Raw genomic sequence first — 17838 nt, forward strand, 5'->3', positions numbered from 1 at the left:
GATGGAAATGTCTCCATCGTCCCTGATTTGCGCAAGGGCCTTCAGCCCTGACATACTCCCACAACACACTTATTCCTCCTCCACCCACACACATAAATCCCTTCCCACTTCCAGGCTCAAATCATGGTTGCAAGAATTTGCCTCACTTCAGAAGAGGCCTTGAGCTTCTTGGATCTTCTTGGTGCTTATGGCAATGTTCCTGGCTCCCTCCAGATTTGATGGACTTCCTGTCTATAACAAGGGCTTTCTGACAAGCTTTTATGAAATGTTTGTTTTTCTGTCATTCCTGTGTGTGGAAAGAGTAGACACAGAAAAGAAAGAAATAGCCACCAAAACGGATGCTGAGTGAAGTGCCAGTAAGAACCAGGTGAGGCACCCCCCTGGCTGTGGCTTCCTGGCAAGAAGTCTGTCCTGAGAAGGGGATCCAGCCTCTGCCACTCTGGAGTGGGGAATCAGCAGTGTCCATGCCACCTGGCAGAGACTGTCTGTCCAAGCACAGTTACTGTCTTGTCAGCTTTGAGCACGAGCTTGCAAACGGTTGGCTGCAGGGGTAGTGCCTGTGGGATTATCAGTGCTCCAAAAGAGCAGTCCTTCCAGGTCTTTCTTCAGCAAGAACGGGAGAGTCATTGCTGAGGATGGGCTTTGGGGCCATGGGTGCAGAGCACAATAGATGAGCAGCCCATCCCCTTAACTCCACTCAACCACTCCAGAAGGTCACAGTGACTGTGCTCTGGTTTTGATTCCCCTAAACCCTCTCTGCTAGGCAGGGGCTCAGCAGGGAAAAATCTATGGCACTGGGCAACACAATTGCCCCAGCTGTACCAGCGTGAGGACACCATCCCTGCGTGTGGTCAAACCATCAGCCTTTGGGTTAACAGCTGAGCACGCTCACCCACCCTGCCACAGGGACCCCAGCCAGGGCTGTCCCCGGGCACGGCTTTGCTGTCAGGACAGACATCAGTGCTGAAGGAATGGGAAGGTCCCTGAGCCCAACGCCCAGCCCCAGCCCCAGGGAGATGGAAGCCTGCTGTTCACCTCACCTGCAGGGCTGCTGGGGAACAGAGGGGTGCAGGGAGAGGCCCGGTGTCTGGAGGAGGGGGTATAAGATTTCTGCCTCCATGTGCCCTCCACAGCATGCCCTGGGATGCCATTGGAGCCTGGGGGCACACCAGTCCAGGGAGGGCACTTCCCCTCACCCTGTTGCACTGCTGCTGCTGTGGAGCAGGGGACAGATGTGGCACAGATGGCTGTTGCTCTGGGTGGCAGAGGAGGCTCCTCTCCATTGCTCCGTCCCGGAGTGGGCCAGAGTGTGGGAGCAGCACCTGCAGCAAGAGCCTCCTTCTGCCCCATTGCCCTGCAGAGACCTTGAAGGGGCAGCGCTCTGCAGTGCAGCCCTGTGCCAGGATCAGGACCCAGCAGAGAGGCAGTCCCAACTTGCCCCACATCACAAGGATTCAAGTGCTGTTTGCTGCAGAGGGTCCCTGGGCACCCAGGGGAATACAGGACTTGTCATAGGCACATCACGGGAGGAGAGTGCCTCTCCTGCTGGCAGGTGTCAAGGGGATGTAGCTCAGTGGCAGAGCACCTGCTTCGCATGTGGCAGGTCCTGGGTTCAATCCCCAGCATCTCCAGGGGTACCTTTACTCTGACTCCCCAGCCTCAGGCAGGTGCGGGCTGGAGCTCGGGCACTGGTCCTCTCCAGGCCCTGTGGGCCTGCCCTGCCCACCCAGGGCTTGCCTGTGAGGTGAGGAGGGCTGTGGGAGGGCTGTGTGTGCTGCCTCTGCTGAGCCCCCTCTTGGAGCAGAAGCAGGCAGCTGTGCTGGCCCTGAGCTCGGGTCACTGCCCTGCACCACAGACCCACCCCACCGCCCAGGGACAATGCTTGGCAGCAGAGTGTGGGGAGACCTCAGGGAGGGGAGAGGTGTCAGCAGCACACTAGGAATCATTTCTGGCTGCACTGAGAGATGTGGTGTGAGGGTGCTGGTCCAGCCCAGGCATCCTTTGGGACCAGGGCCACACTGCCCTGGTGGCTTTCCAGGGATAAGGGTCTGAGATTGTCCTGTCTCCAGCTGGAGATCCCATACCACATGGGAAGCACACCTCTGTGCCAGCAGGTAGGGCTGTCTGAGTTGGACAAGCCTGGGCAGGGCTGTGGGACTCCCAGCTGGAGGAATGACATTTCTTATCCTGACCCTGTCTCCAAGTCCTTCTGCTTCCACCATCACCACTGGCTTAAGCAGAGCCTCAGCTCAGGGCACCTGCAACTGCTGAGGTCAGGCACAGCCCTGCAGAGCTGGGGCTGGTAGGGCTGGTGCCCACCTCTTGTTCCTGGGGTGTTTGGTGTCTCTGTCGATGCTGCGCTGGTGGGATCAGGGAGGCACTGGGCTGTCCACAGCCTTGCACAGGCGGGAAGGGCCAGATGGTGCCTTGGCTGCTCCCCCAGCTAAAACACCCGCAACCAAAACAGAGTGTGAGACATGGCCTTTCCCTGCAGGGTGCTCAGCCCCTGGGAACAGTGAGCCCAAACTAAGAGAAATAAGGCTGCCCTCCTGTGGGCTTTCCACAGCCATGCTCTGGCCAGAGTGGGGCAGCCGTGCTGAGAGTTGGGGGTCTCACTGTGACCCCCCTCAGGTAGGTCCTTGGGAGCTGCAGGAGCAAGCACAGATCCGGGGCACAGTGACAATCCTGCTTTGCAGTAGAGAACAGACCGCACCCACAGGGCCAGGCTGTTCAGGTCCCAAAAATGCCATGAAATGGGCTCTTTCTGCTCAGGTCTGCTGCTCCCTCAAGCACACCAGGCCTGTAGCTTACCTCCCTGAGGAAGAGGAGGCAAACCTCTACCAGGTGCCAGAGTAAGGGAGAAATATGATACCTGTGGGAGGGCAGAGGTGGTGGGGAGGTGCCATGGGACAGGCAGTGGGCTCATCTCCCTGATCCCCACTTGGGGCACCTTGAGTCTGCAGGTCAGTGTCCATACTGCCCATAGGACCCACCATTCTGTGTTCAGAAGGTAACACTCCCCTCTTTACTTCACTTGTATACCTTATTTCTCTGAGATGCAGGGCTGGAGCTTATCCCAGTGGGAGTTTTCCAGGGGATGGAGGCTGTGCGTGCAATGTCCATGCATGTCACCCATTACCGTGGGAGTCTCGCCCTGGGAACACTGCTCTCCCGTGGGGGCTGCCAGCAGGAAGGCTCCAGGGTATGGAGCAGAGGGATGTGTGAGCCTGGGCTTCCTCCAGATCCCCCAGGGTCCCCCCAGGGGTGGAGGAGCTCCCAGCAGGGAATGGGGCAATGTGGAAGTGGGAGAGGATGTTGGCGACAGCCGCCTCCTGCCCTCTTCTCCTCTAGGGCCAGATCCTGCCGTTGGCAGCAGTACTGAGCTGCAGCAGCTCCCCACAGGGAGCCAACACACCTTCCAGCCTGCAGCAGAGGAGCCTTTCAGGGAAGAGCTGGAGGGGTGTGGAGACCCACCAGTGGGAGCAGGGAGGGCAGTTTGCGCTCCAGGTCCTGCCCAAGTGTCAAACTCTTCTCCCCTCCTGGCTTCTGTGCTTTTTCTGCCCATGGGCGCAGGGGCTGCTGAAAGCCCCAGCCAAGGGAGAGGGACCCTGGCTCAGCTCCCAGCAGTGCCTGTTTTAGGGGAGGGACACAAAATCTCCGCTGCCATGGAAACGTGCCCACATGAGCATCCTCCTGGATGGGCCCTTCTCCAGGCCAGGGCCTAGACCACGGCTTTTGGCTGCAGCACACGTCTCGTGGGGATCCTTTCTCCATCACCCGGCCCTCCAACAGCGCTGAGGGAAAGGTGCCCCCATCCCCCCTGCTCCCATCCCTCCTGTACCTGCACACAAGTACTGCCCCAACACAAATCCAAGCTGACACCCCTGGCGAGGCAGCAGGAGGGCAGGGGTGGGGGCTGGAGGGGAGCAGGAGGAGGGGGTCCCAGGGCTGCTGTGGGGCTTTACAGCCCCCGCTCAGGAAGAAGGCAGCTCTGTGCCTGTGACAAGAGTGCTCGGGGGTCTATGAGGGCCCAAGAGAGCAGAAACAACCCATGGAGACTGGGGTCCTGGCAGAGCATGAGGAGAGGGAATTCCAGCCCCGTGTGTCCCAGAAAGTGGCTCTGCACCCTGTGCTGGGGCAGTGTGGAGCACAGCTGCCTCCTAACCATTGTGGGAGGTAATCCATGGGCCATGATCCCCGCTGGGGCTGGCTGGGGTGTTCAGGGCACTGCAGCCACTTCTGTGGGGCAATAACCCAGGGCTTATCCTGACATGGCAGCTCTGTCATGGCCTCTGCACTGTGGGACCAGTGTGGCCCAGGCAGGGTCTGGGGGAAAGAGCAGCTGGAAACCCCAGGGTGAGGAAATGGGTGCTCCCGCTGGGGGGCATCACAGCACCTATCAGAGAGCCATTTTGGCTAGAAACTGCCTGTGGCCAGCAGGATGGAAATGGCTCTGTCAGCAGGATTATTCCCCAGGCACCAGGGGCTCTCGCAGCCCCACAGCCTGACCCCAAGCCTGCTGTCCCTGAGACGTGCCCCTTCCCTACCGCTGTGCCTTTGCTCTCTGCTCCCCCTGATCAGCCTCAGGGAGATGACCCGACACCTGGGCAGGCAAGCAGCAGCTCTGGGTCAAAGCCCCCAGAGACTTTTAATAGGAACCAATATGGATGCACAGTGTGAAAATGGGAATAAAAACAGAGGAAACTCCCAGCCATTTCTGTTGCCCGTGGTAAAGGAAGACGGTCCTCTGGTGCTCACAGCTCTCCCAGCTGCGCAGGCCTCTCCTCCCTCCTGCCTGCACCCAGCTGCACAGCAGGGATGGGCTCTCCTGGCCTAGGGCTCAGGGACTGTTGGGCACCAAGCTCCGCTGTCACAGCCTTTGTGTCCTCACAGGGATGTGCCAGAGACACCTCTTCAGCATCATCATAGCCCATGCTCCCCAGGGACACGGACGAGGTGTCTCCTTCAGCTCCAGGGACCCCAGCACTTCTCCAGGAGCGCAGGCTGCTCCCTGAAAGCAGCAAGGCAGGGCATTGCAGTTTGCCGCATGGGGTCTGTGCATCACCTTCCTGCCCACTCCTCACCACATTCAGCTCCTTCTCCCACCCCCAGTCCCTCCAAGGAAAACTCCTGGGTCAGGTTCCCCCTTCCCAGGAGCTTTGGGTGTCAGTATGGTAGCAACTTGGGTAGCACCAGGGATGGCACCCCAGGAACCGGCAGCGCTATCTTTCCCTCTCACCTCTGCATGAATCCCTGGGCCCTGCTCCCTCCGCTGGTGCCCCAGGCATTTCCCAAACTCCCTGCCCAGGGGCAGCATCATCCCCAGGGTCAGAAACCTCCCTGGCATCATCATAGCCATCCACTGGGTCACCTCCGGGCAGGACAAGAACATCTGAAAGGAGAGGGCAGCTGGTGACAGTGAGAAGATACGTCCCCCAGAGCAGAGGATGGGAAGATGCACAGGGACACAGGGCTGACACACTGGTGGTGGCAGCACCACAGGAGACCCCCATGTCCTCCCCATCTGTGATGGTGACACTCTGTCCATCACATGGTTGCAGGGAGATCAGCCCCTTCCTGCCTCCATTACCTGGTGCTGATCCCACACCATCCTCCTCCTTGCTGTCCCCAGGGGAGGGCTGCAGCTGGGTCAAGGAATCCTCTGAATAGGAGCCTGGCGAGATGCACAGCAGGTGTTAGGGAGCGAGCCCCACGGATCTGTCTCATGGTCAGTGCTGCTGGGGAAGGGGGACCACAGAGCTGGGGCTGCATGGGGAGGAGGGCTGGGAATCACCCTGCTCCCCCGAGACAAACACCATCTCAAAGGTGCTCCCAGAGCTGCCCTAGCGCAGCCCCTTCCCTCACTCCTCGGGTGTCACATGGGGTGCAGGGGCAGGAAGAGAGGGGCTGTCCAGCTGGGATGGGCAAAGCTGGTTGGGAGGAAGCTCCTCTCCCGGGCCCAGGACCTGGATGCTCTCCCCACAGACCACACGGCCCCAGCGCTGCAGGGACCATGGGCTGGGAGGCTTCAGGGGATCAGCCCTGTGTTGGGGCCAGGGGAAAGAGTCCTGCAGATGGGCCTCCAGGGAGGACCCACACCCCCCTGAGCGACCAAACCTTGCCTGCTTCTCCCACACCAGGCTGTAACCAATCTCCTCATACACGGCCTCGGGGAAGAGCTCCTGAGCCCTCCTGGAGCCTGGGGACAGAGGCAGGGCTGGCACAGGGACAGGCAGAGGGGCGATGGGACCCCACTGTGCTCCCCCAAACCTGTTCCTTTGGCCAGCCCAGGACTGGTCCGACAGCACAGCCCCACTGTGCTGTCCAGGCACGGCCGCCACATCCCCAGTGAGGGCAACATTGCTGTGGAGATTATCTGGGGCAGCGTCACCCTCGCACCATCCTTTCGGAGACAGCGCTCATGCCCCTCTGGCCCCTGCGTCATTCCCCCCTTGTCTGACCTTGGAGCAGCTCCCATGTTTCCTTGCCACCTGCAGCTGCCCCTTATCTGCCCCATGGGCCTATAGCAGGGCCCCTGCCCTGCCGGGGGATGGGCGAGGATGGGCAGGGCTGGGCAGAGGGACAGCTTGGGGGCCTGACACCATGGAGATGGACTCTACTGCCCCATGCTCCTCCTGCCAACTCCCTTGCCCCAGAGCCCCCTCCAGCACTACCCAGAGCACTGCCAGCCTTGGTCATCTCCACTCTGTCATTTCTCTCCTCGCCCCATCACTACCTCCCCCCGCCTCTGGGCTCTCTCCACCCCTTGCTGCTGGTGCCCCATGGCCAGGCAGTCAGTGGGGTGGTGCATGGGACAGGTGGCAGCACACAGTCTCATCCCCCCAGCTCTGCCTGTGCCCCTCAGTGACACCCCACAGCACCCCACAGCCCTTCCAGGAGGCATGGTCCCTGGGACTGCTATGGAAGGACCCACCTCTGTGCCCAGCCCTGGCGCTTAGCACTTGCCCAGCCAGGAGGGCCAGGAGCAGGCAGAGAAGGGCCCCCAGGATGATGCAGATTATGACGGGCACTGAGACTCTCCCGCTGCTGGTCAAACGATTTCGGGTAGGATCTGCATGGGCAAGAACATGGAAGGGGCAACACCAGGCCTGGGAGAGGTGGGGGCAGCACCAGTCCTGACTCCCATCACTCAAGGCACCAGAGGGTGGAGGACCCCAGGGCTGAGTAATGGGGAAGCTTCCACCCTGCTGAGGAAATTACAGCCCTCCCCAACTCTCCCACCACCACCCCAGTGCCTCCTCCTGGGAGCTTCACACCCCAGCAAGGAGCCCCTTCCATCCAGCTGTGGGTCACAGCCTGGTGCTGGGGATACCCAGCCTCGGGCAGGAGGACAAGTTACCTGCTCGGGGTGGGGATGCTGCTGTCCTGGCTGGAGCTGCAGAGGAGGAAAAGGAGAGCTGGGCTGAGAGGACGGGTGTGCGGGTACTGGGGAGCCTCCTTCCCAACACGCCCTGGGTGTGTCTGGAGATATCCTTGACACACCCCACCCAAACTGCCCCTCCAGTAGCGCTAGCAAGGGAGGCCGGGACAGGGCCCACGGCCTCTGCTCTGGGCGGCAGGCAGGATGGCACAGGCAGCCCAGGGGACAGCCCTGGGGCTGCAGGGCCCCACAGGCAGTGGCCTGAGGACACCCAGCTCCACTGAGGCTGCTCCCCACCTGGCACCAGGCTCCTGCACTCTGCAGGAATGGTCTCGCTCCTGAGAGGTCAGGGGCCATGCCAGGACCAAGTGGACGAAAGGCCTTCTCTAGCTCCCTGCCAACACCTGAACGAGAGGTCCCAGCCCTGCCACTCACCTGAGCAGCACACAGCAGCGTCTTCCTTATGCCGGCAAGCACCGCCATCCCCGGGACGGGCCCAGCAGTCCTGCAGGGACAGCTCCGTCCCCCGGCACTCCACCTGTTCCAGCCAGATGGGGCCTTGCCCCTACCCTCCGGTGGCGGTGGTGCCTGTGCTCCTGGCGTGTTCCAGGGCCATGACCCAAACGAGCACAAGGAAGGCCCGTGGTGAGGTAAAAATGCTCCTTTGAACCGCTGTCAGAGAACGGGTCACTGTGGTGTCAGAGCTTCAGTGTCTGTGCCTGACGTGAGAACTTTCCCGCCTCCCTGTGCTTCCAGGCTGCACAACCCTTCTCCAAAAAAACGCTGCGGGACCCTCCTGGGTCTCATGGGAAAATGTGCACGACTGTGCTGAGGATCCCCTGGGAGCAGGGACAGCACAAAGCCTTTTCCGCGTGCCTCCTCCCCTGGCCATGGTCTCCCTCTTTATCAGCACCTGAAGCCCCTCTCCATCTCGTCCCCATCCCTGGGTCTGGTGATGGCAGCTCTGTACTCAGTGGTGCCTCCAGCAGTGACCCCCTCATCTACAGCATGAGGAACGAGGAGCTCAAGGGTGGAATTAGCATTACATGAAAGTTTCTGCAATAGTGATCAACTCTCCATCTCTCTCTGCAAACAACTCCCAGGATATCCCATCCAAACCTGGTGCTTTGGTGTATTATCATTATTGTTACCAATACCATTGTCATTACCTTTCCCATTGTTCTTACTTGTGGTTATTGTGTTCCTAGAGAAATGTTTGGATTTGTCTCGCTTCTCCAGAGGCATGAACCTGCTCTGTCTCACCTGGAGCCTGGGTAACAGTGTGTCTAACACCGGGGTGGAGCTGACTGCCCCATAGCCTCTCTGTAATAAAACGGGATCTCCCCCGTGCAGTGGGGAGATGAGCAGCAGCCATCCCCATCCAGCTGGAGCTGCTCCACACCCTGAGCAGCAAGGCCAGTGTGGAGTCGCCCTGTGACCCGAGGCACCACAGCCAAATCACCCTGCAGAGCAGCCTCGCCAGCTCGGGGCCCTGCAGGGGTGGTGGGGAGGGGGCGAGGAACGGCCAGGTGGATGAGAGAAAGGTTAGGGAGAGATCAGAGCAGAGATGACCTGGGCTGGAAATTGCCTCAGGGTCAAAAACACCAGCGTTCACCTAATCCAAGACAATGCCCAGGGTGTGGGTCCCCTAAAGCATGGTCATGGTGCAGAGCCAGAAGTCCTTGCTGTCCGGGAGCTCCACCAGGCCTGGGAAGTGGATGAAGAAGGACTGGTGCTCACGACTGCGCATCCCTTCATGCCATCGCCCCTCCTCAAGGGTGGCATCGAAAGGGAGGCTGGGACCCTGCATCAGGGCTTGCATGAAGGAAGCATGACTCAGCCCAGAGTTCCCCTCAGTCCCTAGCCAGGCAGGGCTGTCACCCCAGTCAGTGCAATTGCTCCGGGCACCCAAGAGACACGCTGGGTTGGCAGATGCAGGGCAGCCAGGATTGACCGCAGCACTCCCAGTAGCCTCTCTGTAGCCAGAGCAGCTCTCCACAGCTGGGAGGAGATGCGCTGCTGCTTTCTCCATGGTCAGGGCTCTTTGGCGGCTGTAGCCACTGGCACTGCCTGCTGGGAAGCCCAGACCTAGTTCTGAGCCCCAGCGCCCTGCACCACAGCTCTTAGTACCTCCCCTCCCATGCCACCATCCTCTCTCAGAAGCACCACCAAGTGCATTACTCCCTTGGCAGGTACGCAGAGGAGCTGCTGGAGGTCTTCTCTGCTCCCCCATGCTGCCCCCAGCTCTGCCTCAGTGTCAGCCCACAGGCACTGCCACATTCCCTCGCTGTTAGGTGCTGGGTGTCTCCACATGCCCTCCTCTGAGCCCATGCAGGGATCCCAAGGGTGTCTCTCTCCTTGGAGCTGTCCACCAATGCCTGGCGGTGCAGTCGCAGGGGATCCCAGTGTTGCCACACTTGGAGAGAAGGTTGTGATTGTCCTTGGTCAGAGTAGGCATCAGGATCTGTCTAGCGCTCAGGAGGGAACAAGGAGGACAAGAGACAACGAGGACAAGAAGCAGGAGGGGGATTTTCAAATGAGGTTTAAGGAAAAAAGCCCACACCTTTATAGTTGCTTAGTGTTGGGTCTGGGGCCCAGAGATTTTCAAAACTCAAGTGGAGAAAACACTGACCAGCCTGATCTAAGGGACAAGCTCTCCCTGCTCAGAGCAGATTGTGGCACTAGAGAACTCCATTGGTTCCTTCTGACTCTTCTTCATGGTATCTGTGGAGACTGCCTTGTCTAGTCTAGACTAGGGGCACCTACTGGGGTTGCCCAATACAGGGTGCAGCTGGGTTTGGAATATCTCCATGGATAGAGGCTCCACAACCTCTCTGGACAACCTGTTCCAGTGATCCACCACCCTCACAGGAGAAAAGTGTTTTCTTGTGTCGAGACGGAAGCTCCTGGGCTTCCGTTTCTACCCATTGCCTGTCACTGGGCACCACGGAGAAAAGTCTGGCTCCCTCTTCTTCATGCCCTCCCATCAGGTGTTGATACACATTGATAAGATCCCCAGGAGCCTTTCCTTCTCCAGGCTAAAAAGTCCCAGCTCTCTCAGCTTCTCCTCCTGAGGGATTCTTGTGTGCCTTCATCATCTTTGTGGCCCTTTGCTGGACTCGTTCCAGTAAGTTAATGTGTCTCTTTTACTGGACAGCCCAGCACTGGACATAGTGCTCCAGATGTGGCCTCACCAGCGCTGACTAGAGGGGAAGGATCACCTCTCTCGACCTGCTGGCCAGCCTCTTCTGAATGCGGCCCAGGAGGCTGTCGGCCTGCGTTGCCACACAGCCACACTGCTGGCTCGTGGTCAGCTGGTTGTCCACCAGGACCCCCTGATCCTTCTCTAGAAACCTGCTTTCCAGCCAGCCGTCCCCCAGCCTGTCCTGGTCCATGGGGTCCTTCCTGCCCAGGGGCAGGACTCTGTGTTTCCCTTTGTTGAACTTCATGAGGTTCCTCTCTGCCCAGTTCTCCAGCCTGCCCAGGTCCTTCTGAGCAGCAGTGCAACCAGCCGGTGTATCAGCCACTCCTCCCAAGTTTAGATCATCCACAAACTTGCTCAGGATGCCCTTGGTCCCATCCTCCAGGACTGTAATGAAAGGCTGAACAAAATGGGACCCAGTATCAACCCTTGGGCTACCCCACTGGTGATTATCCTCCAGCTGGACTTTGTGCCACTGGACACAACCCTCTGGGACTCAGTCAGTTTTCAGTCACTCTCATTTTCCACTTAGCCAGTCCATACTCGCTCAGCTTGTCTATAGGGGTAGAATGGGAGACAGGCTGACAGCTCCCTGCATCCTCTTTCTTGCTCTGCTTCAAGATAAGGTTTCCATTTGCTGTCTTCCCGTCCTCAGGAACCTCACCAAATCCCCTTGACCTTCCAAACATGATTTCAAGTGGCCTTACAAGGACATCAGCCATCTTCCTCAGCACTCATGAGTGCATCCCCTCAGGTCCCAAGGACTTATGCATGTGCGGTTTGTTTCAATGTTCCCTAAGCTGAGACTCCTGCACCAAGGGTAAGTCTTCCTTGCTCCTTGCCTCTGGTCTTGGGGGCCTGGGATTCCTGAAGGTTGGTCTTACCAGTAAACGCAGAGAGGAAGAAGGCATGGAGTACCTTGGCCCTCTCTGTGTTCTCTGTCACCAGGGTCCCACACCATCTAGCAGCAGACCCACATTTTCCTGAGCCTTCCTTTTGCTGCTGGCATTGTTGTTAAATCCTTTCTTGATGCCCTTCATGTCCAAATGGAATTACCAGATTGAGATCGAGATGGGTTTTGGCTTTCCTAACACCCTCTCTGAATGCTCGGGAGGTTCTTGGTGCCCTCCAGAAACCTCCTGAGTGTCTTGTGCCCTGCTGTGCTGCCCCTCCGGCAGATGTCCAGCTGGGTAACGTCTGCCATGAGGACCAGGGCCTGCAAATGAGAAGCTGCTTCTACTTGTCTTAAGAAGGCCTCATCTGTTGCTTCTTCCTAACCCAGTTGGTCCACAGCAGACACCAACTACAACATTACCCATGGTAATGTTGCTCTGCCCACTAATCCTGATCCATTGGCTCTCATGTGGCTCCTCACCTGTCACTAGCAGAGCTCCATGCTTTCCTTCTGCTCGCCCACAGACAGGGCACCTTCCCCTCCTCACTGACCTGCCCCATCCTTCCTAAAGAGGCAGCTCCCATCCATGGCCACGCTCCAGTGCTGTGAGCTATCTGACCATGTCTCTGATACCCAAGTGAGATTACAGCTCAAGAACTGCCCACAGACTCCTAATTCCTCCTGTTTGCTCCCCAAGCCATCTGCATTCCTGTGCAGGCCCATCGGAGGTGTCCCCAGCCGTGCTGATTCCCCACTGAGACAGGGCTACTTGACAGGTGCCCACAAACAGCCCTGGTTGTACCCTTTGCTTCACCTCCAACCTTCCTATTCCCTGTGCCCCCCCTCCCAGGTTCTTCCCTTTGGTCATCCTCAATCCCTCTCATTCAAGAAGCCCACCCCTGATTTCCCTTTACCTGCTGGCCCTGGCTTTGCTTGCCTGTTGCCCTCCGTTGGTGTTTCTGGGCTGGCAGCGTTGGGAATTCCTACCTTGGTCAGCAAGGCCGTTAAACTACTACCTCCTTTTGTTATCCATCATGGCCTTCAATTCCTCATGCTGCCATCTTGTTGGAGGCACCACAGGACAGGGTGAGCCACCTACACGCACACGTGAACAGCTGACACAAGGAAGATTCAGTTCATGGGGACCCTGGGAAACCCTGGGATTTGGCCAACAGAAAGCTCATCAAGTTTGACAAGGAGAAGTGGCCAGTCCTGCATCAGGGGCAGAATAACCCCATGTATCAGGGCAAGCTTGGAGCTGACCAGCTGAGGAGTGACCCTGCGGAGAAGGCCGTGGTCGCTCCAAGGGATGCAATAGGAGCCAGTGGAGCATGCTGACCATGAATAAGGCCAGCTGCACACGGGGCTGAATTAGGATGAGCGAGACCACCCAGAGAAGGGGAGTTACCTTGACTCGGCACTGATGTGGCCACATCTGAGATAATCTATCCTGGGGTGGGGCTCCATGTTCTGCAGGAGTGGGGAGGAGCTGGAGAAGGTCCAGAGGTGGCCTGCCAAGCTGGGCTGAAGGGGCTGAATCACATAGCTTTTGTGGAGAGACCGAGGGACCTGGGCTGCTTTGGCCTCATGGCATAGAGGCCAAGGGCAAGGTTGTAGTAGCCTGCAATCGCTTGAGAGGTGGTTTCACGGAGGCTGAAGATTTCCTTTGTAGAGGAAACAGCATGAGGAAGGAAAAGCTTTGGAGTCTGAGCCTGGGCATGAGGAAGATGAAATGTCACTTGAAGGGTGGTGGTGTGGTGCAACGGGTCACTGGTGGTGGTGGTGTTTGTCTGCGATCAGCCCATGGCTTTCTGTTTCAGAGAGAGATATTGGTACAGGCAGGGACATGGGAGGATGAGAGCAAGGTGGGGAAGTGGATTGTGTGTCTACAGCCTGCAAGGAAACAGGCAAAGGCGTGGGACAGTGTAGGACATCCTGGGGTGGAGATGGCCAACGACGACAGCCATACAAGAACTGTTTTTGACAGAGAGATAGGAAGGGATAGATATAAATGCAAGGAAGGAGCTGATGAAAGAGTTCATTTGACTTCTGAAAGATGGGGTGAGTTTCTAAGTCCCTGAAGCTCAAAGCAGCGACGAGATAATTGGGAGGCATGTGAATGAACAAAAAGCAGGGGGAGGGGGGAGTCTGGAGAGCAATGGGAAGGGCAAACGTCCCACTACCTCTGCTGAGAAGATGCCCTTAGACATGGTCATTTAATCAAGAGAGGTGGGAAGACCTGAAAGATAAGGGAGATTGAATACGCAGCGTAATATCATAGATAGAGCAGCCATAATGCAAGTACAGGAGATCAATATTTTTTCTCCTATGATTAATGCACTCCCTGCAAATTCCCACTCTGGCATGATGGGAAAACCCTGCCACTATATTAAAAGTACTCAATTGTTTCAGCTGGTGAAAATGGGCTCCTATTTTTTTCTCAGTGTTGCAGATTTGTTCACCTTTCCCGGCAGATCTTGTTTGCCTGACCATAAAACATCCAGGGCGGCTTTTAGAGGCCTCCGTGTACATGAGGTGTTTGCCTGGGGCTGGCAGCTCTCAGGCAGGGCGTGTGGGAGAGCAGAGCCCCTCAGAATCTGCAGGCAGAGGCTGGGCAGGGTGTTCCCAGGGCATCTGCACTGGCAGGAGGTGTCTGTGTCCCTGTAGCTGAAGGCATTTGGGTCCTACATCCAACCACAATAAGATTTAAAAGCTGAAAAGTGTTTTTAAACATTTTCTTTGCTTTGCAGCTTTCTGTTTAATTCTTTCTTTTATGTTTACTGACATTTTGTAAACATTTTTCTTTTCAGGCTAGCAACATTTAAAAAAAAAGGTCATCCCAGAGCCCTGTGCCCCCAAGACAGTTCCTGCCCAGGACTGTCAGCGATACCCCTCAGTCTTTGCCGAGAGAGAGTCACACTGGGGTATCGACCTCTTTTCGCTGCCTGAGATGTTAGCTTAGGTGGTCACATACAGCACAGGAAGATTCCTGCCCCATAAACATTTGCTCTGTGGTTATCAGAGAAGGGGCCTGACACCATAGGATCAGTTCAAGTTGGAGGGGACCTCGGGACTTCTGCAGTCCAATCTGCCAGAAAAAAAAGGGTCAGACCAGGTTGTTCATGGCTTGATCCAGTCTGAGTCTGGAAACCTCCAAGGACGGAGTCTGCACAGCATCTCTGGGTGACCTGCTCCAACGCTTGGCTCAGCTCACACTGAAACAGACTTTCCTTATCTGCAGGCTTAATCTCTCCTCTTTCACCTTCCACCCCCTGTCTTTTGTCCTCCCGCCATGCCCCATGGTGAAAAGCCTGTCTCTCTATTCTCCATCAAGTCCTTGTAGGTACTGGCAGGCCACAGTGAGGTCCTCTCAGCCTTCTTTTTTCCAGGCTGGACTAGCTCATCTCCCTCAGCCTCTCCTCAGGGGAAAGGTGCTCCAGTCCCTGACCATCTTGGAGGTCCTTTGCTTCAAGCAGAGGGATTCAAGCACTGAGCCCAGCAGGAGGCTGGAAATGGCCAAACAGGACAATTCACCCATGAACTTGGGGTGTGCTGCCAGTGCTGGAAATGGCCAGGGAGAAAGGCTGGGGGGTTACAAATGCCCTGGGGCACCTGCCCCAACTCTCCATCGCACCAAAGGCACAGAGCAGCCTCCTCTCTCCTGCGTCTGCAAGTCTCAGCTCCCTTCCACGAGCCCTGGCTCTGCAGCACCAAGCCCTGGTGTGAGTCCTCACCCTGCAAGGTCAGACAGCTCAGCTAACTTCAGTGCGTTCCTCTCCTGAGCACTTCCCAGCCCAGCCCAGTCCCTCTCTGGCTCTCCCCATCACTCCCCACCCCCTACCCATCTCCCTCCTGTCCAGCCCAGAAAAGCAGCCCATTCTGGGCTCACCCCATGGCAGTTCCCATTGATGGGTACTGCAGAGCTCTGCACACTCAACCCCACAGCCCCAGCCCCTCTGAAGGTCACAGTAGCTCCTGGGAGGCAGAGAGGCGTCTCAGCCTCCCCATCAGGTGCAGGGCTGAGGGCCAGCCATGGCATGAGGAGATGGAAGCCAGTGGCTGCTCCTGTCTCCAAGACATCCTTATTGTCCACTGCCAGCAAGCCCCTCTGTGCCAGCCCCTCTCCCAGGAAAAGACTCCTGGCCCAGGGGATCCTCAGGCTGCTCTGGCTGCCCAAGCAATAGAAAAGCCTGCCCGAGCTGGTGCATTCAGAAATAGATTTCTCTTTGCCATTTATAATGCTCTGGAAGCACAGAGGTGCTTCTTTGCTCTTCTCCAGGCATGTCCCTGCCCCCAGAGAGCCTTTCACCAGGGAAGTTTGTCCATGCTGGCCTGACCTGCCACTCCTACCCCCTCCCTGTGCTCTCCACAGGGCCCCAAGCTGTTGGTACTGCTCTGCAGAGCGAGTGGGCTGTGGTGCCTGAAAGCCATGGGGTGATGTCCCAGGCAGATCCCTGTCGATCATTCACCATCTCCAGAGGAACTGGGCACCCACAGGTGAAGGCTCAGCCCAGGCCCATTCTCTAACACATTGCCCCATGCCCTCCTCTCCCCATCCCATGGAGAAGCCAAGCAAAGCAGCATGGCATTGTGGGGGCAATTTCTTCAGCCTGACCTCAGCTTTGGCAGAAGAGCCCAACCTCCAGGCACCAGCACTGAGGAAATCCCCTTTTATTCCAGAGATGCGACATGGGAGGCGAGCTGTACATTGTGCCAGCCACATGTGAACAGGCCTCTGGGTCAGACAGGCTGGGTTCAGGCCTCTGGTGGGGTGGAGTGGATGCAGGCATGGACAGACACAGTTATCACAGATCAATTGCCCAAAACACAGGAGGTTCCGGAGCTGAATTTGAAATCACTTCTGAAGAGACAACGAGCAGGTTAATGCTGCTGAAAAGAGCTGATTGAATCAGCTGCTTCAATGTGTCTTTAAGCTCCTGGTTCCTCATGCTGTAGATGAGGGGGTTCACTGCTGGAGGCACCACTGAGTAGAGAGCTGCCACCACCAGATCCAGCAATGGGGAGGAGATGGAGGGAGGCTTCAGGTAGGCAAACATGCCAGTGCTGATAAACAGGGAGACCACGGCCAGGTGAGGGAGGCACGTGGAAAAGGCTTTGTGCTGTCCCTGCTCAGAGGGGATCTTCAGCACAGCCCTGAAGACCTGCACATAGGACACCACAATGAAAACAAAACACACAAAGGCCACAAAGATACTAACCATGATAACCCAAACTTCCCTGAGATAGGCATTGGAGCAAGAAAGCTTGAGGATCTGGGGGATTTCACAGAAGAACTGGTCCATGGCATTGCCTTGGCAGAGTGGGAGTGAAAATGTATTGGCCGTGTGCAGCACAGCATAGAAACACGCACTGCCCCCGGCAGCTGCTGCCATGTGGACACAAGCTCTGCTGCCCAGGAGGGTCCCATAGTGCAGGGGTTTGCAGATGGCAACGTAGCGGTCATAGGCCATGATGGTGAGAATAGAAAACTCTGCTGACATCAAAAAGACAAACAGAAAGAGCTGTGCAGCACATCCCTGGTAGGAGATGGCCGTGGTGTCCCAGAGGGAATTGGCCATGGCTTTGGGGACAGTGGTGGAAATGGAGCCCAGGTCAAGGAGGGACAGGTTGAGGAGGAAGAAATACATCGGGGTGTGGAGGTGGCGGTCGCAGGCTATGGCGGTGATGATGAGGCCGTTGCCCAGGAGGGCAGCCAGGTAGATGGCCAGGAAGAGCCAGAAGTGCACGAGCTGCAGCTCCCGTGTGTCCGTGAATGCCAGGAGGAGGAACTCGGTGATGGAGCTGCCATTGGACATTTGCTGCCTCTGGGCATGGGGACCTGTGCAAGGAGGAAAAGTCATTGACAAGTTAGAGGAGACTTTTCTGAGCAAAACTAAAAGCCATTTCCTACAGACCCTCCCCTTGCTGCACACAAACACGCATAAACACACACACATTTCCCTTTTGTAGGAGACGTTCCTTCAGCTCCATGGCTGAAGCTGTGCTTTGTGCTGGTTGAATGTGCCATGAGGAGCTGGGCCTCTGCCCTCTGGCTGCTGAGGTGTCAGCCCCGCAGCAGTGCATTCATGGGAACGGTGGAAGCAGGGTCCAGTCCTGGTATTCAGCTTTGTCAGATGAAACCTCCCCTAAAACAGAAGGGCTTGTCAGCATCTGCACTCCCAGTGCTAAGGAATGAGGAATGCAGAAGGCAGACTGAAAGTATTTTTTTAAAAAGAATTTCCCCCCTCTTGCTTGAGGATTGTTTTGGGATGTCAGAAACCCTCAGTATTTCTGTTACACTCAGGGAGAACAGAGCAAATCCTGCAAGGCAAGAGGATTGCCTTGAGATTAGAGCAGAGT

At 57.1% G+C, this 17838-nt stretch overlaps 1 protein-coding gene across 1 annotated transcript; it reads right to left on the bottom strand.

Annotated features, from left to right (window-relative positions):
• Positions 1-12882: 12882 nt before the first annotated feature.
• Positions 12883-17294, bottom strand: LOC309603911 (olfactory receptor 14A16-like; the record flags this gene model as incomplete). The annotated part of the gene is made up of 2 exons (XM_082338791.1): positions 12883-12948; positions 16338-17294. The coding sequence occupies 2 exons, from the start codon at positions 17292-17294 to the stop codon at positions 12883-12885; spliced, it is 1023 nt and encodes a 340-aa protein (XP_082194917.1).
• Between the last annotated feature and the right edge of the window lie 544 nt (positions 17295-17838).

Source organism: Platalea leucorodia (genome assembly GCF_965183815.1).
Source record: "Platalea leucorodia genome assembly, contig: HAP1_HAP1_SCAFFOLD_246, whole genome shotgun sequence".
Classification (NCBI taxonomy): domain Eukaryota; kingdom Metazoa; phylum Chordata; class Aves; order Pelecaniformes; family Threskiornithidae; genus Platalea; species Platalea leucorodia.